The 17,579-nt window shown below is 47.0% G+C and overlaps 1 protein-coding gene across 5 annotated transcripts in view; it reads right to left on the bottom strand.

Annotated features, from left to right (window-relative positions):
- Nucleotides 1-17,375, bottom strand: part of SON (SON DNA and RNA binding protein) — a 34,240-nt gene extending 16,865 nt beyond the window's left edge. For 4 of the 5 annotated variants that reach the window (XM_060198638.1, XM_060198639.1, XM_060198640.1 and 1 more), the window contains exons 1-6: nucleotides 17,227-17,375; nucleotides 13,859-14,025; nucleotides 4,738-10,641; nucleotides 2,904-3,064; nucleotides 847-993; nucleotides 45-233 (exon numbers count right to left, since the gene is read on the bottom strand). In XM_060198638.1, coding sequence (XP_060054621.1) covers nucleotides 45-233; nucleotides 847-993; nucleotides 2,904-3,064; nucleotides 4,738-10,641; nucleotides 13,859-14,025; nucleotides 17,227-17,303 — 6,645 coding nt within the window. In that variant the 5' untranslated portion in view covers nucleotides 17,304-17,375. Of the gene's footprint in view, nucleotides 1-44; nucleotides 234-846; nucleotides 994-1,159; nucleotides 2,674-2,903; nucleotides 3,065-4,737; nucleotides 10,642-13,858; nucleotides 14,026-17,226 lie in introns of those variants that run through there. The other variant, XM_060198642.1, reaches the window with a different exon arrangement.
- Nucleotides 17,376-17,579: the final 204 nt, after the last annotated feature.

Genomic DNA, 17,579 nt, shown 5'->3' with positions numbered 1-17,579 from the left:
GTATTAAAAAAAAAGGAGAAATATATAATATTCCTCTTACTTACCTCAGAGGGCAAACTGCTGCTGAACACATTATCATCATCTTTGTTTTCTTCACCATTCTTCTCTACAGGGACCCATTCTCCATAAACACTATCTGCTTCCTTTTTTCGATGCTGAGATCCAGATGACACGGGAAATTCCTTTGTTAGCGTGACCTGGCTTTTTGGTGGGGTCGGCTTTGCAGCAGCAATCTAAAAAAACAAACCAAACAAAAGAACAAGGAACAGTGAAATGTGTCTTAATGAGCACTTAATAGATTTTCCTTTCTTATTTTCTACTTTTTGCCAGAGCACTGCGCAGCTCTGACTCAAGGTTTTGCAGGGGACTGAACCAAAGATTTTGTAGCCTCAGGCAGGTGAGTCTCTTTGCATAACCGTTATGCTATCTCCCCTGCCATTTAATGAAATTTTCAAAACAAAGCAACTGCTATTTCTCATAGTAATTAATTCAGAAATTTAAAACTTAAATTATTCTTGCCTTTTTTCTTTTTCGTCTCCAGGGTTATCGCTGGGGCTCAGTGTTTGCACTACAAAGCCACTGTTCCTGTGGCCGTTTTTTTTTTTTTTTTCCCTTTCATTTTATTAGATAGGACAGAGAGAAACTGAAAGACAGACACCTGTAGACCTGCTTCACCGCTTGTGAAGTGACCCTTGCAGGTGGGGAGCTGGGGGCTCAAACTAGGATCCTTCCACAGGTGCTTGTGCTTCATAATATGTGCACACTAACCGCCCACAGCCCTGAACTAAATGCTTTTGGAATTCCAGTTAAACATTCCGTAAGTTTTGCTAAAGCACTGATACTCACATTCAAATTGAAAAAAATGGGTTTGGGTTCACTGAGCTTAAAGGGGTGATGGTAGAAAGGAGGCTCTTCATCCTCTTCATCCGAGACGTGAGGCTTATTCACTATCACGTCGTCGTCTTCTTTACTCTGCGCAATCTGTTTGCATTTCTTAAAAAGTAAAAACAAAAGATGAATCTTACACTTTATGTAAAACACAATTTCTTAAACGATTTCAAACTACGCAAGATTAATTCTCAAAGTAAAGCAGGATAGACGCCACATTATAGATATACAACATAGCTGACTAGCTATTATTTAAACACACTCTAGCGGGTCAGTCAGTCAACAACATTTATTGAGCACCTACTATGTGCAGAGCACTATACTGGGCACTGTCCAGGGAATACAAAAAAATAATAAAATATATATATATGTATATATATATATATATATATATATGTGTATATGTATGTATATATAGAAGACATGGTCCCTGCTCCCAAGGAGCTTACAACCTAGTTCAAGAGATGGGATACATACACATGAACTTATTAATGAGCGTTTTTGACAGACCAACACAATTAACAAGTGCAAACTGATATAATCCAAACTGAGTATATAAGTGCTGAAAGAACAAAAGCTTAAGAGAGAAGAGAATATGATCAGGCAGAATTTGCGGGATATCTGAGGGCTATCCCTTGACAGTTCAAGCCAGAGTCTGATAGTTCATAACGAAAGAGAGAGAAAATAGTCCTAGTCGTGTAGTAGTAAAAAGCTGAGAAGGAACCTATCAGAAGGGACGAGAGGGCTGAAGATGAGGTTGGAAACACTCGACAGTACACCAGGTTTTGAATAAGGAGCTTGGATTTGTTAAGTGAGGACTTGGATTTGTTAAGTGAGATTTTTAGAAGACTTTACTATGTCCCAAGTGTATAGCAAAATAAAAGATTTGAGCTATTTGTGGTTCAGTTAAATGGTAATGTATCTCTCCATAAATGTTTTGTAGGTTGAGTCTCAAAGGGAGTAGAGCTTAAGAGGGGAAGTAAGGCATGATGGAGAGGGCGCAGGTCAGGAGGTCTGATACTTGGCTACAGTCAAATCCATCCCTTCCTGAGAGGTAAAGGAACAGACACCGTCGCCTGGCTTTACGAAAAGGTCAGGGGAAATTTGTGTGGACCTGTCTCTACACACGCAGAATTTTTGACATCCATTATCATTTGAAAATATCACCAGAGAATAAAAAGCTCATTTAGCCAAAAACAGAGTAGACCAAGCTTGGAATCAAAAGGGAACAGAATATGTATTTGATAGTTGCAGGCTGACGTAAGGCTAGTCAATAACAAGTTTCAATATATGAAACAATGTGGTACTTCTGGATCCTAGCAGCAGTATTCTAGCACCCCATCCACCCACCCACCCCAAATAATATTAATAATAAAACAAAGCTCCCCTCCCCCAAAAAAGCCTGAATCGAAAAGATCACTTTTTAAAAAACAAAAACAGGTGTGTTTAAAATGTTACTGCCAAAACCCGAACCGCAGGAAGAACTGGTAACGGTTGGCCATTATCAGCAGTGGCTGGTACCAAACAGCCAAAACCCGAAATGTTGATGCGCAAGAAGTTCCTTTCTCAGGCAATGGCCAGCTATTCTCATTAATTTCCAAGCTCCGGTGGCAAAAGATCATTTCTGGAGATTGTCTGTGTCTTTGCGTATATGCAGTACACTCGTGGCGATCAGTGAACGCGTCGTGAATGGAAACGAAACTGTAGGAGAGCTTCTGCGTGTTGCTCACTCAACACCTCCTCCATTCAAACGAATCGTCCCACTCCTCAGTTTGGCTTCTAAAACTGGAAAGCAAAAGTAATGGGAAGTAACTTTTAGCTAGCGGAGCTTAGCCGTCCCGGATAGTGGCCTGCTAAAAGAGCTTCTGCTGTTGCCACATCTGTATTTCGGGTTTTGGCCACTCGGTGCCAGCCATTATCATCAGTTCAGCCCACAATTCGGGTTTTGGCACGCTCCAGAGTCAACATCACTGAAATAACCGTTTGAGAGTGAGAACCAATGTTGTCTAGCTTACCTCAGTTAGTTCTTCAATGGTAGCTCCTCCTGACTTCTTCGCAGCCTTTTCTTCTATTGAAGGCGGGGGTGCGGGCTTCAGGTTTGGTGGCAAAGGAACGCCGGCCTTAGCACACATGGCAGCTGCGTTAGCTTTGGCTATTTCAAGTAACTGAGCCTTATCTGCAAGAGGAGAAACAGAAGTAGCAGGCTTTCCGACGTGGCTGTACACATTCTGAATTACTAACCAAAAGCCAGCAACTCTCGGATCAAATTAAAAAATAAACTATAGAGCTGATAAAACCGCTCTGTAGTTCAAGTTTTTACATGACTACCCCATTCCATGAATTAAATCAAGACTGGGCCGGTGGCTCAGAAGGTAGAACACAGGACTTGCGTCAAAGAACGGTCCCAGGTTTGACCCCTGGCAAAGCACAGGCTGAAGCAGTACTGACTTCTGCCTCTTAAGATACAACATCAAATAAGTCCTCAGAGTTCCCCAAGCACTAGGTAAAACAGCGGAAGCACACAGTTATAACGGTTTTGCTGTATTTCAACACATACCTGCCTACGCCCAGTTCGTTTTCCAAAATCACTGCCACTTCACACCACTCTGCGATGAAGTTCAAATGCCAATTCTCCCAACAAGTCAGAACTGAGTGGTCCTCTCTACTGGCTCCCCAAGTGCCTCACTCACCTACAACACTGCACTTTCAGAGAAATCTGCTCTATTTGGCAATTTTATTATCTGCTGAGAGACATGCCACTTCTAGTAACCTGTATTCACTTAGGAGTTACAGACTGTTTTGTTCCTTAAAGTTAAAAAAAAAATGCCAATCTTTCCTTGTACTTTATGCATTCCCTTTTATTGTTCTCTTAATGTCCTTCCCTTTAGACAAAGCTGACTTCAAAAGTAACCCCATCTACTGAAGACAACTTGACAAACTACCTGTTGTTATTGTATGCAGCTATGTGTTAGGTCTTAACTATTACTGCATACTACTTAAAAACCAAAAGGATATACAGTACTTGATTCTATTACTTTTTTTTTTTCTATCACAGCCAGGTTTTTCATTGCTCTAGGTCAACGTTTTATGGATTTATTAACATCAGCAAGGAGAGAGGAGGAGAACCAGAACATCCCTCTGGCTCCTGCAATGGCGGGGACTGAACTAGGGACCTCATTAGCCACTGTGCCACTTTCAAGGCAGGCAGGCCAACTTTTTCAAATCAGGGGAGACAGGACAGAGGCAAAATGCCACAGCACCCAAGCTTCCCCCGGTGCAGAAGGGGGCCAGACTCAAACCTGGATCGTGCAGGTAGCAAAGCAAGCTATCTTGCCAGCCCAGAGCCGGCAGGTGAGCTATCTCGCCAGGCCAGAGCAATTTATTTTTTAAGACAGACTACTAAAAGTCACTTTAAAATTTTTTACTTTTATTAGTAACCACCCACTTAATGAAGCAACTCACATGAGAAAAAACTCCCTCCTCACTTCCATTACCCAATTGACATTAGCGTCACAAACACTTCACAGTCTTATACTGCCATTCTAAGGCCTGCAAGGACCTATGGTGGACACATGCAATCTGCGTACTTCTGGTATTGTCTTTACATGGACTTCTATTTCTATTTTTAGTTATGGAAGATGGCTCTAGGAAAATACAGAATTCAGGCATGGAGATCCCTTCACTCTAATACAATCCAAATTACATCTTTTAAATTCTAGTGACAAATGTACTCATCCCCACATTTTATAAACACAAGTCACTCTAATCCTAAACCAATAGCCGGATATAGTCCAAGAAAAACCTGAGGCGCACATCACTCTCTTGATACACCACCAGTAAAGGACTCACCCAAGTCTGTCAGACGTTTAGGCGACCTGCCTCTTTCAGAAGACCTGGACCGTTTACGTCTGATGGGAGACCTGCTAAACCTTCTTCTCAGGGGTGTCCGTGATCGCCTTAATCTGACGGGTGATATGCTGAAGCTTCGTCTCCTCACAACAGATCTTGATCTTCTCCTTCGGCTCGGGGTGCGGCTCCTCCGGCTGGGGGTGCGGCTCCTCCGGCTGGGGGTTCGGCTCCTTCGGCTCGGGGTGCGGCTCCTCCGGCTGGGGGTGCGGCTCCTCCGGCTGGGGGTTCGGCTCCTTCGGCTCGGGGTGCGGCTCCTTCTGCTTGGGGTACGGCTCCTTCGGCTGGGGGTTCGACTCCGGCGGCTGGGGGAGACACTGAAGCTCCTCCTCCTCCCAGCAGATCTGGATCTTCTTCGGCGACTTGGAGTGTGACTACGACTCCGGCGACTTGGGGTGCGGCTTCGGCCTCTCGCCATTTTTCGGTTATCCCTGGAACTTGATCTTTTCCGTTTTCTTTCCCTGGACTTTGATCTGTGTTTTGGAGACCGTTTGCGTTTCTCTTTTGAGACAGATCGCCTCCCTCTAGACTTTGATCTTGACCTGCTGCTCCTCCTCCTGCGTCTTGATCGAGATCGAGAACGTGTCTGAGAGCGACGAGACTTGGACTTTGATGATCGCTTCCTTGCCCGAGATCGAGATTCACTGGTACGCTTTCGGGACTTGTGTTCAGACGATTTGGAACGCTTACTTCGAGATCTTAATGAAGAGTCTCTTTTCTTCTCCTTCTCACCTTTGTCACGGTTCTTCTTCTTGCTTTTTTCATGTGGGTCCTTAACTTTCACAACAATCTCATAATCATCTTTTTCCTCTGAGGAAGACTCCGAAGCTCTTTCTGTTAGACTTGTTACAACTGGACTAGCAGATTTGTCCCGTTCCACTTCACTTGCAAGTAAAGGACCTTCAATGCCAGCTCTAAGGCTTGCAAGCCGTTCCATGTCCTTAGGCAGCAAGGGTCTCACCAAGTCTGCTTCATTAATGTCATCAATAGTGGCAGGAAATCCTGACTCGGGCACACTCTCTCTCTCAGGGACAGGGACGTCTTTATCTTCTCCACTACTTTCTTTAGGACTCAGAGTAACTGCTAAACTCTGGTCAACCTCTTTTAGAGCCAATGGTCCTTCTGCATCCCTGCTCAGAAAGTCATTAGCTGGCAGGTCAAGATGAATGTCTTTAGCTGGCAAAGGTCCTTCTATATCAGCTTCACTACCACCACTGGGACTGGTGGAAATTACCATGTCATGTTCATTATCTTGAGTTGTTACTTCATCATATTTACTAACTAAACTAAGAGCAGATGTTGTGGCAAATTCAATACCCTGACTCGTTCCCACTGCATCAAGCTCAAGAGCAAGGGGACCAGCAGGAGGAGGAGGAGTTTCTTCTGCATGAACTTCACTAGCAATGGGGCAGGTATCCAATACTGTGCACTGTTGAGTCTCGTCTGTGGGCAAAACTTTCTCTTCGCCGATTTCACTGGCAGCAAACACTGAATTATGCTCCACCACCACATCAGCAACTAGATGATTGTTCACACTAAGGTCTGTCGTCACAAGATGTTCACTTTCATAGCAGTCATTCTTCTGGGGGCCTTCGGCATGCGGCCCTTCGTCTGGATGCATGGGAACCTCCTGGATGTCGGTCTCTGGGCTAAGATTTTGATCACCAGATAGTAAATTTGTTCCTTTTATAACACTAGATTCAAATGTTGCCGGTGCAGACTCTAAAGTCACCTCAGATAGTACATGAGTTTGTTCTGAGACAGAGACAACTGTTTCTGCTACTAGCACAGTGGGCTCTAAAACAATCACAGCAGGCTGAAGGTCCGCTGCTGCTGGCTCCAGGGTACATACAGTAGGCTCCAGGGCAGAGACAGCTGGCACAGGAATGGTAACGTGCTCTGGCCCAGGCAAGGCTGTAGGCTCTGGGACAATCTCAGCAGGCGAGTCCTGGGCAGTCACAGTGGACAGATCCACACCAGTAACAGCCAGGGGCTCAGGGACGGTTGCGGCTGGGGGTTCCAGAATAGTCCCGGCTGATGGCTCTGGAGGAGCCACAACTGCTACCTCGGAGACAGCAACGGGTGGCAGCTCTGCGGCGCGCTGTGGTGGCTCAGCGATGGTTTCTGCAGATTCCGGCGGGGACACAGCCAACTCGGAAGCAACGTGCTCTGATGTTTTCATGGACTCATAGTCTCCTGCTGTTTCTGACATGACAGAAGATTCTGGTGTTAGCATGGTAGGTTCAGCTGAAACTATGGGAGTTGCAGACATCATGTAAGTCGCCGCTCTCTCTGGAACACTTTCATGCTCTTCTCCCACTACAGCTGATTCTATAGGTGTTGATGTAACTAAAGACTCTGGTTCTTGTGGTGGTTCTGGAACAGTCACAGCAGCCTCTGATTCTAACACTGAAGGCTCTGAAGCAGTCACTGAGTAGTTGACAGGCACTGCCGAAGACTCAGAAATCTCACTTTGACTCACAGTCGGTTCTGTCAGCAATACAGACTCTTCAGAAGGGAGTGCCGGCACCTCAGAAGGCCAAGTGTTTTCAGCCGTTAACACTGACTGCTCAGCAGGCAATGCTGAACCATCTGGTGGCTCCTCAGGAGGCAAAGGTGGAGTCATCGGTGGCTCCTCAGGTGGCAATGGTGGCATTGTCGGAGGCTCTTCAGGAGGTAACGGTGGTACCATATACGCCTCCGCGTACGTATCAGTGTAAGAATCAGTGTAAGAGTCAGTTGCCATAGACATCATTGAACGATCAGTGTAAGATGACATCATAGATCGATCAGCTGCAGAGTATGATGACATCATAGAGCGGTCAGCGGCAGAGTATGATGACATCATAGACCGGTCTGCACCCATGGACATCATAGACCGGTCAGCCATTGGAGACATCATGGAGCGCTCGTAAGTTGACATCATAGAGCGTTCATAAGCTGACATCATAGAACGCTCAGCCATAGGTGACATCATAGAGCGCTCGTATGCCGACATCATGGAGCGCTCGTAGGCTGACATCATAGAGCGCTCAGCCATAGGGGACATCATTGACCGCTCATAAGACATCATAGAGCGCTCATACGATGACATCATGGAACGTTCTGCAGCATAGGACATCATCATAGACCGTCTAGATGCTAACATCAGGGGTCTGGGTGCTAACCTGTATGGCCTAGGGCTTATTCTATAGGACCTGGGAGCTATCCTGTAGGGTCTAGGTGACATCCTGTAGGGATCAGGAGTTAGTCTGTAGGGATCATGGCCTAATCTATAGGGGTCTTGTCCTAACCTGTATGCTTCATGACCTAGCCTGTATGCATCATGACCCAACCTGTAAGGATCCTGAGCTAACCTGTAAGGATCCTGAGCTAGTCTATAAAGGTCAGGAGATTTGGAACCCAACATAGAAGAATCTTGGGTACTAGATGCTAACATCTGGGCATCCATGGTACCAGAGGCTAACATCTGGGCATCCATGGTGCCAGAAGCTAACATTTGAGAGTCCATAGCACCAGATGCTAACATCTGGGAGTCCATAGAGCTAGTGGCCAACATCTGGGAGTCCATGGAGCTGGTGGCTAACATCTGGGAGTCCATGGAGCTGGTGGCTAACATCTGGGAGTCCATGGAGCTGGTGGCTAACATCTGGGAGTCCATGGAGCTGGTGGCTAACATCTGGGAGTCCATGGAGCTGGTGGCTAACATCTGAGAGTCCATGGAGCTGGTGGCTAACATCTGGGACTCCATGGAGCTGGTGGCTAACATCTGGGACTCCATGGTGCTAGTAGCTAACATCTGGGAATCCATGGAACTGGTTGCTAACATCTGGGAGTCCATGGTGCTAGAGGCTAACATCTGGGAGTCCATGGTGTTGGATGCTAGCATCTGGGAGTCCATGGCGGTGGAAGCTAACATCTGGGACTCCATTGCACTAGACGCTAACATATGGGTCTCCATGGTGTTAGAAGCTAACATATGGGATTCTTGGGCCATCAAGGGATCCACTCCTACTGTTACAGAAGTCTCCCCCACTAACGTAGTAGGCAGCTCCTGTGCTACCGTATTATAGGATTCCAGCGCTGTCGTCGAGGGCACCTCCAGGGACTGCGACACGGTCATCGTTGACAGCTCCGTTGTCACCACAGACTGGACAGAGATCTCCAGCGCCACAGTTGCCACAGGCTGCCCAGGCAACTCTGGCGCTCCAGGTTGCCCTGGCAACTCCAGCACCCCTGTTGCCAGAGGCTGCCCCAGAAGCTCCAGTGCTCCAGCTGCCCCAGCCTGCCCCGCATACTCCAGTGCCCCAGCTGCCATGAGCTGCCCAGACAGCTCCAGTGCCCCAGCTGCCATGGACTGCCCCGCCAACTCCAGTGCCCTAGTTGCCGAAGGCAGCCCTGGCACCCCAGTCACCGAAGGCTGCCCTGACAACTCCAGCGCTGTGGTTGCCACTGACTGTCCTGGCAACTCCAGCACCATCGCTGCCTCGGGCTGCCCCAGCAACCCTGTTGCTGTTGTCACCTCAGGCTGCCCAGGATGTTCCAACGTTGTCATCCCCACAGGCTGCTCCAACTCTGTCGTCGTCACAGGTTGTTCGGTCAACTCCATTGCTACCGTAGCCGCAGGCTGCCCCGGCACCCCTACTGCTGCCGTCACCACAGGCAGCCCTGGCAACTCTTGTGCCATCACAGGTGGCTCCGGCACCTCCTGTGGTGGCTCCAGCCCCTCGGACGGTGCTGAAAGCCCCGGCAATTCCTGTGGTGACTGTGGCACTGACGTCACAGAGGGCCCCGGCAACTCAGGCACTGCTGTGGCAGGGGGCCCTAGTAACTCAGGCACTGGGGTAGAAGGGGGCCCCGGCGACTCTGGCACCAGGGTGGCAGAGGGCCCAGGTAACTCCAGCGCCGGAGTCACGGGGGGCCCCTGCGACTCCGGCATGGAGGTCGCAGGTGGCCCCGGCAACTCCACTGCTGAGGCCACCGACGACTCCGGCAGCTCCGACGCCGTGTTCTCGGGCAGCTCCAGCAACTCCTGCGGGCATGTCATGGAAGAATCCGCAGTCTCCGATGGCACTGCTACGGGCGGCTCTGGCCATCTTAGCACTTCAGGTGCAGACGATTCTGGAAAATTCATTGTTGTTGATGTGCTTGGCTCAGCACGCACCTCGGCAGGTGCCTCTGACACAAGGGTTTCGGATGGCTCTACCACTTTTGCTACCGGAGGCTCTATCGTGACCTTTGATGGATCTGGAGGTGTGCTCTCAAAAGATTTCAACACAGACTTCACCTGATACTCCATTGACATTGCCACAACAGGCTCAGGAGATGACTTCAGCACTACTGCGGGAGAGGGCACTGGCACCGTCGCAAAGGAATCCAAAACCTTTGTCTTGCACGGTTCCAGTGTTCCTGCCACCGACTGCTCTGAAATGACTGGTGTAGACCCGGCGGACAGTTCTGCAGTTTGTGTAGCGGGCATCTGAGTTTCCGAGGTGGGGGGCTCTGATGCCTCCATTGATACTGCAGGAGGGTCGAGCACAGCTTCGGGAAACTCACTGGCCTCAGAGAGGCCGAATGCTCTTGCAGGCTGCTCCAGTGCCGCTGCTGAAGGTTCAGAATCAGGCTTCGCAAAAGAAGCTGATTCTAGGTGTAAGTTTCCATCACGATGTGATTTCGGCTTGGATTCAGATTCACCCGGCTGTCTTTTATACTTTTTTTCCTTTTCTTTCTTCTTTTTCTTCTTTTTATTTTTGTGCTTTTTATGCTTCTTTGACTTTTTGGCGGGAACTTCTTCGGTGGGATCTGTTTGTACAGACACACATCTTTTCCTGGAGGCCTCCTTCATGTCTGAAATTCAAGGAAATTAATTTTGTCAAACATCTCCCAAAATAGATTTAAGTGGAAGCCAAGATTTACCCTCCACGATAAAAAGTCAAAGCGTAACACTTCTGGTTAAACAAAAACCAAACCAGACAGACTGAGGCTAACCCCCGGGTTAAAACACGTTCTGCGTCAATGACAAAGACTTGTAGGGTGACATGAGAAGGAGTTTCACAATATTCAATATAATTGTTCTCTCCAGTTCTCAAACTATTTAAAAAAAAAAAAAACTACTTTTGACTACACTTGCAGATTAATATTCTCACCAGCTGTTAGAATTACATAAAAAATTCCTGCATTAAAGAGCATATTATTGTTGGCTTTTGAATCCTGCATTATAATATCTCTCACTGATTGGTAGACTTGGCCAAATTACTGACACTCTTGTCTAATAGAAGACGTAGTAAGTGAAATCAAATAAAGTACATTAAAGAACAAAGCTTGCCACAAGTAAGTTTGTAGCACATGCTAGTGGTAACTTCTATACAATATATAATGATCTGACGCTTACAAAGTACCAACTTACATTTGACTTTCTTTTTTTTTTTTTTTTAATTTTCTTTATTTTCCCTTTTGTTGCCCTTGTTTTTGTTGTAGTTGTTGTTGTTACTGATGTTGTCGTTGTTAGATAGGACAGAAAGGAATGGAGAGAGATGGGGAAGACAGAGAGGGGGAAAGACACCTGCAGAACTGCTACAATGCCTGTGAAGCGACTCCCCTGCAGGTGGGGAGTTGGGAGCTTGAACCAGGATCCTTACACCAGTCCTTACACTTTGCGCCACATGCACTTAACCCGCTGCGCTACCGCCCAACTCCCTACATTTGACTTTCATCTGTTCACACCAGTGCCGCATTCTAACTAAAATATCTTTCTCTCATACTCTTCTGAAATTTCAAATAGCTTTAAGGTTTCTGCTTTAAAAATACCAACAATACAATTATTTGGGAAAAGAAATTCTTACAGTCCTGAACATTTAACTTGGGAGCTGGAGAAAACCTCACTGAGTAGGGCAAGTGCCTTGTGATGTTTGCAAAACCAGGTTGAAGTCCTGGCACCACATGTGGAGTGTATGGCACTGGAAGAAGCTCTAGTGCTGTGGTGTTTGTCTCTTTCTAAAGTATAGAAATAAAAAAAGTGGGCACGGGGAGCAGTGGTAAGTGCACGAAGCTCCAGAAGGAACTTATAACTTAGACACACTGCAATTTGCGTCTCAGAAAGAAAGTTGAGCACTCACAGTGTGCAAGGACCCTGGTTCGAGCCCCTGGCCCCCACCTGCAGGGTGGAAGCCTCACAAGTGGTGAAGTAGCACTGCAGGTTCTCTCCTTTCCTCTCTTTCTCCCTCTCTCCCTCCCCCCCTCAACTCCTATTTCAAAAAAAAAAAAGGGAGAAAGAGGTTTATAATCTACAAGCAGACAGGTTTTATTTTAATGCAAACATCAATGTTTCAGAGATCTCAGAAAAAGCAGACATCACAGTCTCTAAGATATGGGGGCGATGGAAACATAAGACCCATATATACTTAACAGTTTCTCTTTTATATTTACTTATTGAGGGATAAAAATAAGAGATAAAGACCAGATACTGCTCAACTCTTGTTTAGGGTGGTACAGGGATATGCGTGGGTCCTGAGTCTCAGGCATGAGCTTTCTGCATAACCATTATGCTGTCTCCCCAGCCCCAAATAAAATATTTTCTATTAACTGCTTCTACTCCAAATGTTAGCTAGCTATGTTATACCTCTACTAAGGAAAGGGTGCTAGAGTCGTGAACCTAAGTTTGGGTAAAATCTGATGTGTGGGGTCTTTTTCAACCAAAATTGTTATCAGAAACATTTTCTTAAGTTTTTTTTTTTTTTTGCCTCCAGGGTTATTGCTAGGGCTCAGTGCTTACACCATGAATCCACTGCTCCTAGAGCCATTTTTCCCTTTTTGTTGCCCTAGTTGTTATAGCCTTGTTGTGGTTATTATTGTTATTGTTGATGTTATTCGTTGGTGGATAGGACAGAGAGAAATAGAGGAGGGGAAGATAGATGGGGAGAGAAAGACAGACACCTGCAGACCTGCTTTACCGCCTGTGAAACGACTCCCCTGCAGGTGGAGAGCCAAGGCTGGAACTGGGATCCTTCCACCAGCACAAGTTTTTTTTTGTTTTTTTTTAAATATTCATTTATTTTCCCTTTCATTGCTCTTGTTGTTTTTGTTATTGTTGTAGTTATTATTGTTGTTGTTAGATAAGACAGAGAAAAATGGAGAGAGGAGGGGAAGACAGACGGGGAAAGACACCTGCAGACCTGCTTTACCGCCTGTGAAGTGGTTCCCCTGCAGGTGGAAAGTTGGGGGCTCGAACCGGGATTCTTATGGAAACGTTTTTTAAATCCAGCATAACCCCCAATCACTTTCGACTCTGTAAATCTTTAATTTATAAACATAAACATGATTAGATTCATCCAGTTAACTGTCTTCCAAAAATGACATTTACACAGGTGTTTTAACAAAAAAATCTGATTTTGGCACTAAGACTGAATAAAATAAACATTATACCAGCAAAACAAACAAGTATGCTGATGCTCACATGTTTTATAGTACAGCTACTTACAATGGATTTAAGAAAGCTTTTGGTAAATCACTTAACTCAAACTTACATTATATTTGAAATCTAGCATACATTTTAGAAATCCTGCAGCCCCCTACTATTTTTAAAAGCCAGTTTTCCCCCCTTAATGTTTTCTGAGTACTGACAGAATGAGAAGAAGGGAGAATGGCAAGGGAGAGGAAAGACTTTAAGTAGGGACCAGGACTTGAACCGGGCAACTTACATCTTAGAAAATGTGCACTCTAGGGCAGGGGAGACAGCATAATGGTTATACAAACACTCTCATGCCTAATGCTCCAAAGTCCCAGGTTCAATCCCCCAAACTACCATGAGCTAGAGCTGAACAGTACTCTGGTGTTTCTCTCAGCATCTCTCAAAAAAAAAAAAAGTAAAAAAGGGAGTGGGGCTATAGCATAATGGTTATGCAAAGAGACTCTCATGCCTGAGGCTCCAAGGACCCAGGTTCAACCCCCCCCACCACCACCATAAACCAGAGCTGAGCAGCACTCTGGTTTAAAAAAAGTGCAGTCTACCAGCAGCATCACTGCCCGGCCCCCAACCAGTTTTTGAGACAGCTGGTTATTAACTCACCTGGCTTGTAGCGCAGCTCAGTATCTAAGACTCCGGAGAGTACTTCCTCTATCTTCTGAACTATTTCTTCATTGGGTAGGTTCCTGGCAGAGGCAGCTGCATCACCTGCCTGGTTTCCTTCGACGGGGGTATTTGTTTCACCATTGAGCTGGCCTTCATTCCTTCCACTTGACAAGAAAAGTCATCAAAATTGATTAATCCTTCTAATAGCCCGTACGACACATTTCAGTTCTCACTGTGTTTCTTTCAGATGACATTCACTACAGCTAGTTTCTTCTTGAGCACTACCTACTTTCCCATGGCTTATTTTCACTTTTACACAAATAATGTTCTCAGATGCATGAAAGATGTGTAATAAAAAAATCTTACAACTTCTAAGCTCATCTTTCCTTCAACATCCTTTCTGACAATGCAGCTGTAGACTAGGGTTATTTGCATATTAATCTTACAGGAGAAACTACTAACATCACAAATCCAAGGAAATATTCAGTACATAACGATTTAACAATAAGGTAGAACTTTTAACCATAATAAAGTCCCATCTGTGTGCAGACCACAATCATCAGCGTTATAGGGAATATATGTAACTGTCAGCCACAGATATGTTGAATTTTAAGAGTAATCTATCAGTTCCAAAGTGATCAGATACTGAAAAACAAGGCAGGGGGGTGTATAGCTCAGGGGTAGTGCATTTGACTGATGATACTACTATGTGATTTCTCTTTACTACAATCCTGGAAATGAAAAAGGCCTAGCATTTTTTTAGCCATGAGAAACAAGTATCAACTCATTTATACAAACAGGAAATGATATAGGTGGCTTAACTTCCTTTAAATTAAAAAAAAAAAAAGGTCAAATTCATAATACAAGACAGACCATAGAAGTCATTTACCTATAACCATATTTACTATTTTTGTATGAAACCACAAAATTGCTTTGGGGAATTATCAACACATACAATTTTCGTTCTTACAAAACATTCCACTACCTGAGAATCTCTAAATAGTCAAAAGCAAACAAAAATAAAACCAGCAGTAAACTAAATGTCATTTAAATATTTGTTTTTCTAATACAATGAATGATACAGCAATTACCATTTATTGACGATCACAAAAGGCACTTAATCCCGACAAAAATCAAGATCAGAACTCTTACTGCTTTTTAGAAATGAATGCATGAAGCTCAGAGAGGACAAGAAACCACCTGAATGCCACAGAGCTTTTAAGCAGCTGGTATTCAAACGAGAGCCCTGAGTCTTAATAGCCTCTATATTACACCTTATTTTAACTAAGTGTTAGTGTCTTTACCAAAACAGAAATGCGGAAAAAATACGTGGGAAAAGGAAGCCTACAGAAACGGCAAATGACTGATGAGTCAATTTTAGACTTCTCCTGTAGCACTCATTATCTGCAACGCTGAATAAATCGTTTTGTCTAAAATGCTTTGTAGATTTACTTCCCGGAGTTGTCATTTTAATTTTCCTCAGAATAAACTCACACAACATTTCCTCAGAGAAAAAAAGACAACATTTAAAAAAACAGACAGCTAAGGAACCTCCTTTTCCGGCAAAGTCTACAAGGGAAAAGCTGTCAGAGCTGCTAAGGCTGCTTCGAGCTCCGAGCCATCTGCACAGCCGCCAGCACAGCCCCGCAGCACAGGGCGCCACCAAAGCCTCAAAAAACCCTCCCAAAGCCTGAGGAGGAGACACATTTGTCCAGGAGGTGACAAGGGGAGGAGGGCACAAGGCACGACGTCCCCGTGTTTCCCTAACTGCTCGCGCGCGGGGCACGATCAAAGAGCAGGAGGAACAAGTGTCAACACTGCGAGTTTTCCTTCCTTTGATTCGAAATTTCCTACCCCTCCACCCAAGAAGATTTTTTTCTAACACAAACATCTTTTAAAAAAAAAAAAAAAAAAAGCATTTTTAAGAAAAAAAAACTACGACAAGCAAACGTCAACTACTGACCCCCATGCAAAAACTAAAAAAAAAAAGTTCCAAGGAAATTCCAGCTCCCTTGATCGCCCTAAAATGCCCCAACCTATAAGCCGTGAGGGGGAAAAAGAACCGAGGGGCTAACGCCCCCCCCCCCCCCCCCCGTGTAGTCGGGAAGTGATCCCAGCCCGAGGATTAGTATTAGCTTAGTAATACTGGTGCTAGTGCACCAGAGCACCACCCATGAGCCAGAAATACGTAGCCGGGCGCCTTTTCCATCTCCGTCTTTGCTCTCAACTTTGGAGGGGGGGGGGGGGGAAGATGTTTTTTTTTTTTTTCTTCTCTTTCCCCCTCTTTTTCCAACTGGAAACCAACTACGGGACACAGAGCAACCGATCCCCAAAACTCAAACCGCCAGGACTCCACGACTCTTTCCCTGCAGGGTCAACAACAACTCGGGGACACACACACACACACACACACACACACGAAATGCAAATCTCTCCCCGGCTCCAATATTGCGGCACTGCGCGTTCTGGTCTTCACGGCAAATAAATGGCTCCGGGAGCGTTTTCATTTATTTACGGGGGTGGGGGAGGGGGCCCGCGCAGGGAGAGGAGCGGCCTATGTCATCTCTGGGGGCAGGTGTGGGGGAAAAAGAAGAAAGGGGTTTCGAAGAAAATTTACAAAAAAAAAAAATAAAAGAGGTGAAATGCACCACGGAGACCGACGTGCACCCACGCACGCTTCCACCGTCTGCTCGACTCAAAAGAAGAAGATGGCAAGAAAAAGATCTACAAAAAAAAAAAAAAAAAACTCAAGGTAAATAAAATAAACGGGAGGGCGAGACAGAGACGCCCTGCGCGCTGCCAGCGCCCTCGCCTCCGATCTCTCAGCTGTCGGATGGCGCCGGGGCCCCGGGTGCGGCCGACGGCGAAACGGACTCGAGGGGTGACCCCCCCCCCCGCCGCACACCCCCCCCCCGAGGGCGGCCGTTGAGACCCCGTCGGGCCGCGGGAAGCGGCGGGCCGCAGCCGCGGAGGCGGGGAGGGGGAGGGGGCCGGCGGCGGAGGAGGAGCCGCAGCCGGAACTCGGCGCGGCCCCGGGTGGGTCTCCGGGCCTCCGGGCGGCCAAAGGGCAGCAGCGGGGCGAGCGGGGCGGCGAGCGTCTCGAGACGGGCATCCGCAGCCGATTCCGCACCGGGGCGCCCGGGGTCGGCGCGGAGACGGCCCGGGTCCCCGCGGGGAAGGGAGGCGGCGAGCGGGGGGGGGGGTGGGGGGGGGAGTAGGGCCGGAAAATGGATCCCGGGCCCAGGCGGGGCGGTAGCGGGGCCTGTGCCGAGGAACGACGGCGTCTCGGAAGAAAGACGCCCTAGAGGACTCGGGGGGCACCCCTCGCGATCCCTGGAGAGCCAGAGAGATTGGGAAGCCTTTACCTGGAAAGTTCCTGTTGAATTTCCCGGAATTTACTGACCACGAAAGACCTGAAAATCTGCTCGATGTTGGTCGCCATGGCGTCCGCTCCGTTCTCCCAACTCCTCCTCACTAGTCCTCCAGGCTCCCAGCATGCCTCGGGAAGAGGCGCAGCGGCCAATTCCGTCTCGCGGCGTTCTGATTGGCTCCTGGCGGAGCGTTTAGGGCGGCACGCTCCGCCCGCGGACCAATCAGCGCGCGGGGCCGCGCTCGCCGGCGCTGTTTCTGAGCGGCTGGGGGAGAGCTGCTGACGTTTGCACCGCGCACGGCTAGGGCCGCCATGTTAGTGACAGAGGCAGACGCCATTACAGGAGCG

Source organism: Erinaceus europaeus, chromosome 9 (genome assembly GCF_950295315.1).
Source record: "Erinaceus europaeus chromosome 9, mEriEur2.1, whole genome shotgun sequence".
Classification (NCBI taxonomy): Eukaryota; Metazoa; Chordata; class Mammalia; order Eulipotyphla; family Erinaceidae; genus Erinaceus; species Erinaceus europaeus.
This window is presented reverse-complemented; position numbering and strand designations above follow the sequence as displayed.